This window comes from Eublepharis macularius, chromosome 1 (assembly GCF_028583425.1).
Source record: "Eublepharis macularius isolate TG4126 chromosome 1, MPM_Emac_v1.0, whole genome shotgun sequence".
Lineage (NCBI taxonomy): Eukaryota > Metazoa > Chordata > Lepidosauria > Squamata > Eublepharidae > Eublepharis > Eublepharis macularius.
In genome coordinates this window covers 82,569,103-82,585,612 of record NC_072790.1, presented here as the reverse complement: position 1 = coordinate 82,585,612, position 16,510 = coordinate 82,569,103, and the positions used below count along the sequence as shown (strand labels likewise).

At 39.4% G+C, this 16,510-nt stretch overlaps 1 protein-coding gene across 1 annotated transcript in view; it reads left to right on the top strand.

Moving 5' to 3' along the window:
- Nucleotides 1-16,510, top strand: part of RNGTT (RNA guanylyltransferase and 5'-phosphatase) — a 282,742-nt gene that overhangs the window by 23,638 nt on the left and 242,594 nt on the right. Inside the window, exons 6-8 of the mRNA XM_055000920.1 lie at nt 3,513-3,765; nt 7,131-7,240; nt 10,153-10,254. Of these exons, the coding sequence (XP_054856895.1) occupies nt 3,513-3,765; nt 7,131-7,240; nt 10,153-10,254 (465 nt within the window). The remainder of the gene's footprint in view (nt 1-3,512; nt 3,766-7,130; nt 7,241-10,152; nt 10,255-16,510) is intronic.

Below are 16,510 nucleotides of genomic sequence, written 5' to 3'. Positions count from 1 at the left end.
GAACTGATTATGTTCTGCTTCAGTATCTTTTCTACTCTGTATTGGATTCTTGCTAATACTATGTCTTTTAAACTTGTATCTATTTACCCTATAGTATTGTTTATGAAATATCCTTGATACTGTATTAAAATGTACTTGATACTGATTGTACTAATCTCTTACTGTGTAATCCACCTTGAGTCTCAGCGAGAAAGGCGGAACATACATACATACATACATACATACATACATACATACATACATACATACATACATACATACATACATACATACATACATACATAATGGGCTAAAAGATCCATTGAACAAAAAGTATGAGTCTGTACTTAAGAAGTCACATGAGGCAGCTTCATTAGCCATCAGAGAATCAAGCGAGCTGCTCAGTTCTCATTGGATGCCTCTCAAGACAACATTCAGTATTGTGCCAGAGTTCAGGCAGTCAACATGGTTGTAAGAAGAAACCTCTGGCTAAAACATTGAAAGATGGACACCTTATCTAAGTCCAGCCTCTCCACTGAAAAATTATCTGGGTGACAGCTTCTTGGGGAAAGAGCCCTTGACAAAGTTCTTATTGAAACAAAAAAGGGGGGCCTGTGGCCCCTACATCTTCTAGAAAGGAGAAGGATTATGTCTCAGTCCTTTCTCTCCTTTTGATCCTACAGACTGTCAAACAGAGGCAGAGACAACAGGGATCCCGTAAGTGGACCAGTTACTAGCCAAGATTCCAACGGAGACAGTTTCCCAGTGCCAAGCAATAAGGCACGAGTGCTCAAGGGAAAAAGCCCTCTGCATGACTCCTAGGTCAGGGGATGCCAAATACAAAGTACAGTTCATGGCATTCCCCCCCAAACTGCTTTATTCCCTGTCCCATTCCGAACGATACCTGGTAAGCCTTCTTTAGGAGCAGCAACCGACTCATGTCTAAGTGTAGTTTGAATGGGAGTTTCTGAATATTGAAAATAACGTCGGTGAGATAACCATCTTTGAAAAAGATCCTGAAACGGGACCCCCCAAATGAACCGGTCTGCCTGTTAGATGGTATAAATTCCAGCCTGCATGTACTTGGACCTATACTTGAAGTTGGATCCTATGAACTTTTTGAGTGACCCTAAGGAATACTAATGGACTTTAAAAGTATCAACTGTTTATAGGTAGTATCATCGTTGCTTTGCACTAGCACTTTATGTATAGGTCTGTATATGAAGACTTTGTATATTGATGATATATATCGAATGGCAAATTGAACTATGCAATAACAATAAGAATATTTTTGGAATTGTTATAAACGTTTATATCGTTAGGTTGTCACGATTACTGTTCTCTATTGCTATCTCATCTATCTTTAGCAATTTTAAGAGATTCATTTGTCATCCATCTGGGCTTCTCCTGTCTTTTGGCTACAGGAATAGTCTTTGCACATTCATCCTTGATAATATTTCTGGTTTCTGCCCTAAGTTCTTCTAGTTCAAAATCAGTGAAACTCAGTAATGCTAATCTGTTCTTTAAATGGTCTTTAAATTCTTCAGGAATGTTATTTAGATTATATTTTGGCACTATGATTCTTTTTGTGTTTTTCTTCAGCTTTATTCTGATTTTTGATATTAACAATACATGGTCTGTACCACAACCAGTTCCTGGTCTTGTTTTAGCAAAGAGAAAGGAGCTTCTTCATCTTCTGCTTCCAATGATGTAATATGTTTGGTTTCTGTATTGGTCATTCAGTGATTTCCCAGTATACGGTTGTCCGGTTGCCTGAAGCATATATTTGCAATGAACAAGTTACTGACTTCACAAAATGTTATGATTCGCTCTTCAACTTCATTTCGTAATCCTAGTCCAAATTTTCCAACAATGTCTGGTTCTGCTTTGTCTTCACTTTTGCAGTCCAGTCACCTATTATTATCAGTGCATCTTGTTTAGATGTGTGATCAGTTTCTTCTTGGACACTTGTGAAAAAGTTTTCAATTTCTTCCTCCTCAGCATCTGTAGTTGGACATTGAATGATAGTTATGTTGATAGGCCTTCCGTTAAGTCTGATTGATATTAATTGGTCAGATTTTGCATTACAGCTCTTGATTACTTGTGCGGTATCTCACCTCATTATTAGAGCAACATTGTTTCTTCTGAATTTGTCATTTCTGGAGTAAAACACTTTGTAATTTTCTGATTGAAAATGTCCTAATCCAATCAACTTTAGTTCCCTTACAGCCAGGATTGCAATGTTTAAACATTCCATTTCTTGTTTTATGATTTCGAGCTTACCTTGATTCATACTTAATCATGTTCCATGTTCCTAATAGATGTGTTGCACAGCTTTGGACTTTCCTTTTGCATCTGTTCACATCAGCAACTGGAGCGCCTTTTGGCTTTAATCCAGTCCTATCATTAAGAGCAGAGCTAGTCGTATTTGTCCTCTGCTCTTCCCCAGTAGTCAGTTGAGTGCCATCCAACCTGGGGTCATGTATTCCCCCATTATATCTTCTTTCATTTTGGACTGTCTCATAGGGTTTTTGAGATAAGAGATGATCAAAAGCGGTTTGCCATTGTCGTCTTCTGCGCAGTACTAACCAGAGTTAGTTGAAGTGATGCTGCCATTGTCTGTGAAAGATCCTCCACCAGTGTCACCTTCCGTTACTGCTGGTGCCCAGTAGCTATCCTACAATGATTCCTCTACCTCCATCACCATTCAAACTGTCAGTTCTCTTCTGCTGATATGACAGTTGATTCCTGAAAGGGATGGATGTATCACATTAAGGGGTTTGTGAGGGGACACAGTTTCTTAAGAGGTGTTATTTACTGGCTCGGCTCCCTGCACTGTCTGGGCTGTTTCCAGGCTTCAGCAGAGGCTGCGGCAGCGGTGCTGGCTGCTGCTGCACCGCCATGCCTCTCAGCTGACAGGTGGCCTGCAGCCCCCTCGCCGCCGCCTCCAATACATAGCTTGGCCAGCTGCTTCACCCTGTCGGCTGCCTCTGGGCCTTCTGCTGCAGCCGTTGCGCAGCTCAGCTGGTGTCCTGGGCCTGTCAGCTCTCCTCTGGCCTCCGGCAGTGGCGCACTCCTCCCTGCCCCAGCTGGTAAGAGAGGTGCTGGCGAGGGAGCAGGGAGGCTGCCATGGCTGGCCCCGTGCTCTTTGGGTGCTGATGGGGAAGCAGCACTGACACGTCCCGGGCTGTCAGCTCAAGCTCTGGACATGCTATCACATTAATTTTTCTGATGGTAGGTCAGCCTTGTGACTGAGAATTGTTGGCCCAAGCCTGAGATTCAAATGCAGGTATTCCTAGCTTAACATTTTAAACAGTACAGCCATGACTCTGATTTCAGAAGTTTTTCTCGTTGCATGATTCATATTCCTGGTTGTTTGAGGCTCTTTCTTACCAGTTTCCATAATTTTATTTTCTGAAGACTTATTTGCTTATGAGGTTATGATATTTCTCAGTGGGAATGATGGACTGCTGGCAGATAGTGAAAGAAAAGTGACTAGCATTCTGAAGTCTCAATTTTTTACTTTGTTGCAGTGTTGAAGCTGCAGTGGCTACTTTTGCTCAAGCCAGGCCACCTGGTATCTATAAAGGTGATTATTTGAAAGAGCTGTTCCGGCGTTACGGTGATGTAGAGGATGCACCAGCACCACCTCCACTGCCAGAATGGTGCTTTGATGAAGATGATGAGGAAGAAGATGAGGATAACTGTAAACCAGGAACCCAAGAATCAGAAGCTGGATCATCTAGTACCTTTTCTGGCAAAAGAAGAAAAGAACATTTGAAGCTGGTAATGTCCAAAAATGAAGTCAATGTGTATGTTGTTTAATTAAGAATTACTCTGCCCCTATTAATAACGTTATGCTTTTTGGTTCCTAGTACAGCTCTTTAGAGCTTTCTTATATTGTGATCACAGATTTGGTGCTGACCATGAGTATTTTGTGGATGGAAAAATCTTGTACAGAGTGTGACCAGTGGTGGATTGCGTTGTTGGACATTATTTGCACATAAGATATTCATGTGGTACTAAAATTTGGATAGGGCTACTCTTTTCTTTCCAAGCATTTTGTGATGCCACATGAGAATATCTCTCTCTCTGTACCTCATACTGCTTAACTTACTAGTTTTAAGCAGACTACTAAAATATACAAACTAGACTACATATAAACTGCTGTGAAAATCAGTGTGTGTGTCTTCTATTGAATGACTGTAAATAGGACAACATATGTCTGTATTCTTGCAGGCCTTTGCAGTTCCCTAAGTAGATCTTTGCATTTTCACCCTCGTGTTTTTGGTGTGATGTTGAGCAGTGTGGGTGGCCTGTGGGGTTGGAAGTGTGTGAAGTATTTTAGAATTAGAAGCCTTTGAAATTACCTGTGAGAGAGTGTTTTCCCTCATGACTTCTAAAATTCTAGAAATCTTATAGCTTGTGATCAGATGTTAACCACAAACAGTTCTTTCCTGTGAAAGTAGACATTCATTACTGAACCATCTGCAAATGAGGTGGGCTTGAGTGAACTCCAGAATCTCCCAAGCTCATACTTGTAATGCTTTTTTAAAATATCTGCAAATCATGGTAGGATAGAGAAGTTTGTCAAATGCTTCTTAGTTTACAAATTTGACTCTGCCAGTAATTGAATAGAAATGTATGTAGACTTTATATGATAGAACCACAAGGGGAAGTGATGGTCAGATAATTTCTTAATGTGTTTTGGTTGTTTAGTATGTTGGAGACTAAAAGCAGCCATTCATCTTTTATAGTAAGGGCTCTCTCAATAAATATTTCTGGTAAGTTTTTCACTAGGATGCTGAGTAGTCATGTAATGAGAGCATTTTTATAACTTAATGCTTCATGTAATTGATTTTCACATCACATGTGTCTGCGTGACAGCTACATCCAGCATTTGCACTGCTGCTGGTTTCTGTAACATTTAGGCATGAGCCAAAGTGGGTAGGTTTGGTTCAGTATGCTGTTGCACTTCATTGGTCCTCGGCATTCCTAACACAAGATAACAATTTCAGCAACTTCATTGGAAGGCGCTAGCTTTTGGAAGAACAGATTCGCGATTTGAAAAGCTGTGCTGGGTGCTAATTGGTGGCCAGCAAATTAGACTTCAGCACTCTTTTTTTTCTTTTGCAGTTTAATGTTCATCATAGTGAAGAGTAAGAAATATGCTAGTCAAATGTGAAAATCTCATAAGTCAGTTTTGAAGCTTGCTTGTGCACAGTGAAGTTGCTTGCCAGGTTTACAGCTGTACAGATAAGAAAATGGTATGGATTTTAGAGTGTACAACATGTGAGTAACTTTAGGTGAAAGGGCTTTTTCTGTTCTGAAATGCTTTGCTGTAAAGAATTTTAGAAGGTAGATGTAGCCAAATAAACAGTACACATTCACAGTCTCAAAAAGGTCACTTGAAACATGATGTGGTTCCTGAGCAGGTTGAGAAAGAAAATCAATTTTAGATAGTGAATGCAGCATCAGGATGCTTTTCCAAGATGGATGTACTGTGATGTATAGAGGGGCCAAATAGAGGAAAACAAATTGGGACTCCACAGGTTCTTGTGAGGTGCTTGTATAATATTACTCTGTGGTAGCTGCTTGGAGCAAGATGAGTAATTAGGACTGGATTAATTAACAGAAAGCCAGTTACGTATACAAAAATCAATAAAACTAGTGTGGTTCAGTGACTAGAGTGCTGGATTGGGATCAGGGAAACCTGGGTTTATGCAGCTATGAAGCTCAGGGGGGTGTCCTTGAGTAAGTCTGTCTCTCGAGTTAAATTACCTCACGGTCTTCGTGAGGAGAAAATTACATGTTCTCCGTGTATATTCTTGTGCATGAGTTAAATGGAATAAGTAAAATAAAACTATTAAATATGTAATTGATTGTGCTGTTTAGCAGTTGATCATCTGAAAATACAGATGTCAATTAAAGTTGTGGGATTGAAATAAAGGATTGGAGCCACTGGAGCTTCTGCTCACACATCAGGATTTTCTCGCTTCCTCCGCCTTGCTGCAGCCCCACTTGATCCCGACTATCTTCCAGGACTAACATGTTAGGGGACATTTTGGGGTGCAGTGTAGGGGACAAGAATATTATGCTCCATTGGCAGAAGTTAGGATGATTTCAAGCCAAGATTATTTTCATTAAAGGTAGTAATGATTTTCTTTTATGGAAGTCTTGGTAATCTGACCAACTCTTGGCATATATAATTTCATTTGTAATCTTCCATCTCTAACAATAGAACTAGTTGCCTAAAAACTGGTTTAAATTTATCTTTTAGTTGGTGCATGTTTTCACACCTAATGCTTCACTTCAGTAGACATTAAAAGATCTTTTCTGCAGGATACTAATTCTGAAAACTATTAATGCTGTCATGTATAACAAAACCCACTTCCAGTGTGTATATATATATATATTTTGCTCCTAAATGTGGTGAGGCTAATCCCATAATTTCAGCTATCTCCACAAAGATCAGTTTTGATCCTCTCACCTCTGATGTTGCAGCACCATCTTCAGATAATCTGAAGGATTGTTTTAACTTCATTTTATCTTCTAACTCATCACATTTTCTGAGATTTCAAGAGATAGAGGAGAACATATTGGCAGGGTAAACTATATTAACAGCCAAAACAGTTTAATGTTTATTACCAGTTAAATCATATTTGGACCACACTTTAGAAGTTAACTGTTTTATTTGATATGTGGGAAACAATTTTTAAAATATTTGTTAACCTTTAAAAGTCCCAAAGTACTGATGTTTATTGTTAGGGACCAAAGAAAGTTGTATCAGTATGGTCTGATTCCATCATGGGTATTTATTAATAACCCGAGAGAGCCCCTAGCTGTTCTCAAGAGAAGTTCTGTGGCCCAAAGCTCTGATAATTCTGACAACTCTGTCAGTGAATTAGTAAAGCAGGAACATGTATGTTTCTCCTTGATTGATCAGACTCTTATAGGCATAATTGATATCTCAGCTTATATATTGTGAATCTTCTGATTGGAATTGTGTTTATATACGCATGTTTGTATTGGGCCCAGCCTAAGTCCAGCAAGCCATTGTGTTGAAATCCACATTGAAATCCATGTATTCATCAGATTTCCATACTATTACATATTATATTCTAATATGGTATCTGTATGTTTATTTTTAGGGTGCAGTGTTCTTGGAAGGAGTATCGGTTAAACGTGTAACTCAAGTGACGTCTCAACCAAAGCTTGGAGAAATACAGCGCAAATGCCAGCAATTTTGTAGCTGGAAAGGGTATGGCCCTTTAAAAAAAATACTTTGCTATATTCTGGAAATGTTGCCCTGTTTCTTGTACATATGATAATTAAAAGGCTAACAAGTGCATATCATAGTTGCTGGTTTATTTGATGAGTTGTTGCAAAGGTTCCTTGCAAGGAATGTTGGAAGGAGGAATCGGAGGGAGGATAAATGATCTGGAAACAGGCTCCTGATATATTTTCATTTCTTTTTAAAAAATTTATGAACTAGTATTTTTCTGTGTACCACTTTGAATTTGCAGAATCCCTTACCTTTTCTGTGGCTTCACTGCCAGACATTTGACTATTGAGTTGCTTTTAGAGAGACTGATGATGATTATTGTGTGAAAATTATTTTATTTAAAATGTTTCTATACCACCTCTAACTCATGGTCTTTAAGGCAATGAACATTAAAAATTTTCATACATGAAAACAGCATTTAAAATACGTGTGTGTGTGTGTGTGTGTGTGTGTGTAAACAATGAGATAAAACACTCATATAAGTGTGCAAACAGGGAGGAGGCCTAATAAGCTTTTAGTGAGGGAACACCAAGCAAAACAAAAAACGGCTTTCCTGGCAGAAGGCAATGATCAAGGGAGAAAGGTGAATCTCACTGCAGAGGGAGTTTCAAAATTTTGGAGCCATGACTAAGAAGGTCTTTTCTTGGGTTGCCACCCATCTAGCCTCAGGTGGTGGGGGCACCTGAAGCAGGGCCTTTGAAGATGATTGCTGTGATCAGTTAGGTTCATAGGGGAGTAGGTGGTCCTTAAGTTACGCTGGCCCCAAGCTGTACAGAGCTTTAAAAGTAAATGCCGGCACCTTGAATTAGGCCCAGAAGCAAATTAAGAGATCATGTAGATGAACACTTATGACCTACTCCAGTTAACATACTGGCTGCAGCATTCTGTACCAACTGTAGCTTCTGGACAGTGTTTAAGAGCTGTTCCATGTACAGCATGTTGCAGTAATCTCATCCAGATGTTACCAGGGCATGCAGTACAGTGGCCAGATCTATCCTGCTCTGGCCCACTAGCCAAAGCAGTGAAGTACCTCTGTTGCTACCTATTTATTCAATAGGAGCCTGGATATAGCAGTGCCCGCAAGATACAAATTAGCTCCTTTAGGAGGAGTGCAGCTCCATCCAGAACTGGAGAAATCCCAGTTCCTGGCTCAAACCTTCCTCCCCACCAGTTGTATCTCCATTTGTCAGTGTTAAATTTCATCTTGCTAGTCCTCATCTATTCTGGAGCTGCCTTCAGACACCTGTTTACAGTTTCCACAGCCTTCTTGGGATCTGCTGGAAGCTTGAGATAGAGTGGAGTGTTATCTGCATATTGGTGGCAAGTCAGCCCAAATCTCTGGATGACCTATCCTAGCAGCTTCACCTAGATGTTAAAAAGCGTGGGCCACAAGGTGGAACTTTAAGGGGGACCCTGTACTCCTGAGGCCAAGGGGCTGAGCAGCAGTTCCCCAGCACCACACTTTGAAATCTAATTTTGAGGTAGGACCAAAACAACTGCAAAACGGTCCCAATACTTAAAGGGGGTCCAGAAGGATGCTATGATTAATTGTATAAAAAGCTGCGAAGAGGTCTGGGAGAATTAATAGAGTTGCACTCCCGCTGTCAATCTCTGAGTGCATGTCATCCACTAGGGTGACCAAGGTCTCTTCAGTCCTGTAGTTCTGCCTGAAACCAGACTGGAATGGTTTCAAACAATCTGCTTCATTCACAGATATCTGAAGATTCCCAATCCACCACTCTTTCAGTCATTTGTTTAATCAATTCATGCCAGTTTGTTGAAATAGTTAGATTGAAAGACAATTTCCTGTCTAATGATAATAGGCAATATTATGATGGGCATGAATTGCTACTGACTCTGCAGATACCATTATGAGGATTCCATTATTAATAATTTTTCAGGCCTCATTATCCCATCACTGATAACAAGCTGTTTACTGCTTCTATAAGTTTAACAACATGTTTGGGGTTTGGGGGTTTTAATTTTTCTTCCTGTGTTTCATTGTATTCCTTGCCATGGATTTTCCTTAATTGGGTCATAGTTTTCAGAATGAGGTGGATCCAGCGATCCTCCAAGGAGCCTTCCTACAACTTGTGGTTCTTCCTCCAACAGAGAAGGGTTCCTTAGGGTGAAGGTTTCAAACTTTGCTCAGTTGAGTGGGAGGATAGGAGTGCATGTACCCCAATAAATGGTGCGTCTTTCACGATTAATGACTGGAATCTTGAGTAATGGTTTACGCAGTACTATACAGTAATTCTACAACCTTTTCCAGTGTTTTTGAACTCAGTTTGAAGGCCTGCAAGGGACTTTCAGATGCAAGCAGCCTTGTGTTGGGAAAGCTGGCTTCTGATTACATTAGACAATTTCTTGGAAGGATCTCAGCTAATGCTACTTCAATTATGGATACCAAAAACTGTAGTCCCAAAGTGACACTGGGTCTAAAATTTTGGATGTTTTGCCTGTTCAAGAAAATGAGATGAGAACATTTCCTTGAACCACAGAGGAAAATTACAGGTTTATTAAGACAATGGTCAGTGAATCTCTCCATCAAGTTTTGCCTTATTCTAAACAAACCCTGGCTTAATGTTTTGAATCTGATAGTTCCAGATGTAAAATACTGTAAAGAAACACAGTGGTAGTGAGTTTACAATGTACCAAACTTAATTTTTCTTTCACAATAGAAGCGATTAGTAATTTAAAAATCCAAACTGCATGTAATTTAGGCAGAAAGTAATTGGTACATTAAGGTCATAAATTTCCTTTGGCCAAAGCAATTGTGTCCCCCCCCCCACTTTTTTTTTTTAAATTCCCACTGTGCAGAAAACCTGAAGGGCTGATCTTAATTTATTGGAGGCCCACAAATGAAAAAAAGCCTTTTTTCTTTTTAGAACTGGATTTCCTGGTGCACAACCTGTTTCTATGGATGAACAGAATATCAAACTTTTAGAGCAGAAACCATACAAAGTAAGCTGGAAAGCAGATGGAACACGGTAAGTGGATGCTCCCTTTATCATCCCATCCTGCTCCCAGAATAACATGCTCTGATATAGCATCGGCGTTTTGCTAAGCTTCATGTAAGGCCTTAGGAGTGTGGTTTTTCTGTTGCAGCTTTTTAGCTAAATAATGAGAACATTTTTTTAAAGAATCAGGTTTGTTGTGAAGATTTTCAGCCTGCTCATTATGAAGTAACTAAACATGTCTTTTATAACTTTTCATACACTTTGTCTTATATTGACAGGCTTTGAAATGCACTTATAGTTGAAATGAGAAAACAGCATTTTGCTAATTGCGGCTTGCCTTTAAATGAAAAGGAGGAGGCATTAATACAAATAAATCTCAGATTAACTTATTAAAACCCTTTGCCTAAATATTCTTGCATGCATACCTTTCTTCTTTTGTTTCTTTCTCCATGTTAACTTCTTGCTTCTGTCCTGTGTGCGTGCATGTTACAGCACTAATTTATGTACTTCTCTTTTTTCCAGCTGCATATAGGGTATGCTAAGGAAAAAGTGGATGCCCCTTGTTTTTACTTGGTGCATGTCTGTATTCTCTGTCCTTGTAGGTTACCACCAGGTCTGTGCAACAAATGCTTGCATTTGCAGCCATTGAGTATTGCCTCCTAGAATGGGTTTCCTTTGTGGGTACATTCTCATGTATCGTTGTTAGAAAGGTTTAGAGACACATAGACTTGTTTCAGGGTCTAAAAACAAGTAGATTTTCAATATAAAATCTGCTAGCTCTATTATAGTATAAATATTACTAGTATTAGATCCTTTTTTGAGCATGTTTAAACCCACAGGAATAGATTTCTGAGTTCTTCCAGTTTTATCTTATGACCATCCAGTGGTTTGCATCATACAATATTCAGTGACGATCAGATCTCAGATAGTTGGGATACACTATGATTTTCCACTATCCCCAAATAAAGAACACACAAATGTTTTGTAACTTTGCATACTATGCATACTAAGTATTAGCTAGTGATCCAGATTGCAGTCAGATAATTCCTAAGAAGTGAGGTGTGGGTTCCATGTATATCTATAAAACGAGGATATACAATGATATGAAACTGAGAGAATGCTTGTCTTATAGCTATATAAGAGATACTGGTACACAATGAGAGGCAGCTGGAAGTCTTGTTGCTTCTGGTTGCTTCCAGAGCTTGGGCCAATGTCAGGGATAAGAGCCTTGGAAGGGTGGGATCTTGAGATGGATTTCAGAGGCATTTTAAGTGAGAAACCTTGTTGCTTCTTCAGAAACTCAATGCAAAACTAGATGATTTAAGCGCTTGACAGGGGAGATTTTAAAAAGCTGCAAGGGTGTGAGCCTGATTGAGCCCTCACAGCTTTTTAAAGTGTAAAAAAAATTAGGCACTAAAATAATGTCGTCATTCCTGGGTTCAGTCCAGGGACACTATCATGTCTAGTTGTGCCCAGAGTATGACAGCAGAAAAGAGATTACTCCCTTTTCCAAGTTCCCTGTGTATGCCAGAATGTTCAGGAAACGTTTAGGGATGACCACACATTTTGTCTAGTTTCAAAGGTCAGCCAAAATTTGTGGTTCCCTCAAGATACTGTTTAAATTTCATCTCTAGTACAATTGCCTTCTTAGTGAGCAATGGCAAAATAATGCTTTATTGTAAGTTAACATATCAAATTTTAACTTTTAAATTAAAATTTTAATTAAAACATAAGCAACCTAAATCTAGAAGCGCTGGGACCACCTTACTCCTTTGGAGAATCCTAACCTTCCCCTTATTACTGGCATCCCAGAGGTCTCTTAGTAAACTGGATTGGATGGGTGTCTGGTTACTGCAGCTTTACAGCTAGACCTATGTTACAAACTCTTAATCGGTCAGCTTCCCTTGCTGCTAATAAATCTAACTAGGATGCTAACTTGCTTAACTTTCAGACTCTAAAAGGGGAGCTATATTAGTCCTGTGGCTTCTTGACTAACAGAATTTATTCCAGTATAAGCTTTTGAGATCCAGAGCTCAATTCATCAGGTGCATGAAATATATATCCACATAATAACACTTCATTCCTCTGAAGTGAGTTCTGACTCTGCAAAACTTACCCTAGAATAAATTCTCTTTAAAGTGTTCTGGTCTTCTGTTTAATTGCAGTCTCTATTGGTCTAAATCCTCTGAGATTTGGTAATTTGGTCAGTAAAATGAAGTCTGACTGAATAAAGAGCCTAGTTAGAATCTGAACCTGAACATGCAGGTTTGCTTAACCAAGAAGTTAATGTTTATTAGAATACATAATGTACATAGCATTGCTATTGAACAAATAAAAAAAAATTCCTTTCTTCTTTAGTACCTCCCCATAGGCCACACAGCATGGAATTCAGATTTCTGTAGTTGACTGAACCAAACACTCATGCCATTAACAACTTTAGGTTTGTTCTTGTAGCTGGAATGAGCTGAGAAATCATCATTAAGACATGCAATCTAGGAAGGAGAACTAGGCTAAGGGTATTGAAATGGATTGATTCTATAAAATGGCAAGTTAGGGCTTGTCCTAGTTGATACACATTTTTGATGCTACCAAATATGAATGCCAATAGCAAACAGTAGCTTTGTTTAGTTTGACCTTTTAGAATTGGAGGCAAATCTAGTTAGCACTGTTCAGGCTGCTGTAGCATTGTGGTTAAGTGATTGAGTTGCAAATCAGCACTCTGATTGCTTGAATCCCACTACTGCCATGAGCTCAGCAGGTAGCCTTGGGTAAGCCACTCCTCCCATCCCCAACTCCCCAGCTGTATTGTGGAGGTAATAATAACACTTTATTTACCTCTCTGAGTTGGCAATAATCTATCTAGAATAGTGGTATATAAGCACGCTGTTGTAGTTGTTACTGTTATTATAGCCCTACAGAAGACAACTTCATTAAATATATTTCAAACTCTATGTAACAGCAATCAGTGATGAAAATATATTCAGATTTCTCCTTTCATCTAATGCTGTCTTTTAAGTAGAGATGTATATTTCTGCACTAAAGATGATCAATCATGCAAATAAATAGGCATGAACTTGTTTAATTTACTTAGTTTAGTAGATTTTGTTTTTGGTAAAATAAGGCTATTTAGCTAGGAATGAAAATCCTTTGAAAGTCATAGTACCTTGAACAAAAGATCACTTTGGTTAATATGTTGCTTTTGATGCTTTCCCTCCACAGTCTTGAGAACTGGATGCTTTGGTGGGTGATGCATTGAGAAAGATGATCAGTTGTCACTTGAGATGCTTATGGAGTGGTTGCCTCTGTATAAGCCAGGCTTCTGTGTTAATATTTGGGATAGTCTTGCACTACGTAATAGCTCAGAGAAAAATTATGTCTTGTCTTTTGATGATAATGCTTCTTACTGACATAGCCTTTATCGATATTTGTAAATGTTTTAACAAGTACATTTGATGTTAGCTAGCTCCTATAATTGCCCTGATTGGCCTCCATGTTTTTCTCTATCAATTAGGAATCAAGTCTACTGGAAAATATAAGTCCATTATTGTGCTAGGAACAGTAGGTTTTGAATATGGTACTCTCCATGGAAGGTGAGGAGAAAAAGAAACTTGAAGTGACCTGACGTCTGAGAATGTAGCTTAGAACCCTCTTAAAGCTTTCAGCTCTGTAAGGGAGAAAAAAATCACAGAACAACCAAATATTCTGGTGCTTAAAGCTACAAAGTATATGTCTTCACAACTGCAATATAAGCAAATGCATATCTTGCCTTCCTTATGTAATTTGGGCCACTCTAAAGTACTTTTTTTAGCATGTACTGGCATTCTACTAAAATATGCACTGCACTGAATGAAGTACCTACTTTTTGCTGGCATTCAGAGTTAGAAGAATTTCTTTATTTCAGAATGGACACAAACATACTTGTTATGTATGATTAGCTCTCAGTTTCCCTCCACTTGTCCCAAAACAACAAGTATGAAATCTTCTCTAAGCCATTGATGGCCATCTGCTGAGATTTAAAAGTTTTAATATTTTGGTTCCCATTGACTCTAGAGGTGATTCATTGGCATGTTCTGTTATCATCTGGAAGGGGGTTACGGAGAGAGCCCTTCCCTCGACTAAATGCTCATTAAATCAAGACTAGTCTTTTTGTGTGCTTTTTTCACATATATCTCATTTGGATTTCTCAGGTTGGAACGGTTCCTTTGCTGCAATTCAGACGTGAAGTGCTTCGTTGCTATGACTTTGCTTTGTTGGTTTCAGCAGGCTGAATGAGGAACAGGTGTGTAAGCACCTCTCCGCAGTGCTTCTGATGCTTGACTTCTTGTTCTCAAAGTCCCAGAAGCTTTACATGCCCATTCCTTATTCAGTCTGCTGAAGGCAGTAAAGCCTGTTCACGAGATAAGGGATGGGCTGAATGAGGTGCTTAGCATGTGAATTAACTGTAGTATCTGAGGGAAACTGCTCTTGCTTGAAGGGATTTTTAGAGGATGGAGAAAGGAGGTTCCATTGTTACAACAACTGGTGCTGCTTGAGATCGCTCCATCATTTTTATTTCATTTTATTTTTTACTTCATTTATACCCTGCCTTTTCCCCCAGTGGGAACTCAGAGCAGCTTACATCATTCCCCTCTTCTCCACTTTATTCCTTGATAAGGACAATAGTGGTGATGCCAAAGAACTTTTAAAAGGCCTTAAGATCACATGACCCTAGCATCTTTCCTCATCACTAAGAGATGAGCTAGTCTCACTCTACCTGCATGAGAAGCCGTGCCCACTAGAGGCAGTTACAGCTGGTGTTGTTTGGCAGCCTGCATCCTGAAGTGATTCTTTATCCCCTGAATAAAGTATGACTCCTGTGGACAGAGCCCTAAGTTAACCATTTAAGGTGGTGCATCAAAAAACTTTCTCTGGCACTGTGGCTCCAAAGCAAAGCAAAACTAGTACATAGGGTTTCCTAGGAGGTGCCAAGGTCCACACCTATGGCTTTCAGGTTCTCTTTCAGGTTTGGATGCAGAGTATAGGAATGAACATAGAGAAATAAATGCCCCTTCATTCTCAGTTTGGTTTGGGAAATCTGTTGATCTCTGCCTGTGATGCCCACACATTGGCCCAGTGTGATGGATAGAACCAGCCATGATTGGTGGTACATGCTGTAAACCTAATAATGCAAAGGCAATGCACTGCACTGTTGAAGCTGTGCTCATCTCTGTAAGGGTAGCAGCCACAGCACAGGGACTACCAGAGAGGTGGGGAAGTCTTTAAGCTTCTGTGCCCCTTCCCATACCATTTCTGTTCACCACTACCAAGAGACATGCCCCATGTCTCTTGCAGTGTTTTAATCTACCACTATTGTAGATATTATAACTGTAAACTGCCTTGAAGATCAGTTGATTGAAAGGCAGGGTGTACATTATTGAAATCAATCACTGAGTTGGAATTTGAGTCAAGGGAAAGAGCAATGGCTAGATGGAATTTCTTCAGGGTTTGGGTAAAGCCCATATGCTTCAATTGGCAGCTGCTGTTCTTGGCTATTGCCTGATCGTTTATTTGGAACAGGAAAAGTAGATGATATAGCCCAAGGTTTAAAAGATCCTAATGTGTATATTCATTCAGTTCAGTGGAAGAAGTGATGAACTTCACTTATTTCAGTGTGGTCCCTAGGGAGTATAAGCATAAGAATGACTGGTATTTTTGCTTCTTTATGAAGAAAGCGTGGTAGGGGGAGAGAAGCTTCAGAGTAAATGGGAACAATGGAACAATCATTGATAGGTTTAATCTAGTAGGTATAGCAAACCAAACCAATGTGCAAAACTGAGTGCTAAACAGTGTGCTACATCATTTAATATTCTACAGTGAAGTGTAAACCCTATGCAGAGATTTGAATAAATATGCAGTGTGGTATTGTTAAGGCACTAGTTCATGTCGCACTCAAATCTATTTGTCCATGTGCAGATCATTATATTTATCTAGGCATGTAGAGCCATAAATGCATAGGTCTGCCCAATGTACTCTGTATACTCCAATTCTATCGTGAACAGACTGTGCATATTTGACCTCACATACATTAAATTCTATGTGCATAGCGCCCCCCCCCAAAGCAAACATGATTTTCCAATATAGGATCCTTCAGATGCACATCTGATTCTTCTCCAAAGCACATAACCTGTCCTGGTTTTTCTCCACCTTCTTGGAGCAGAAGGTGCTTCAGAAGAACACAATAGGCATCACCTTTTTGTCTGTAGGGAGCATCCATTTGGAAACAGCTGCCTCATCATAAAGAGAATGC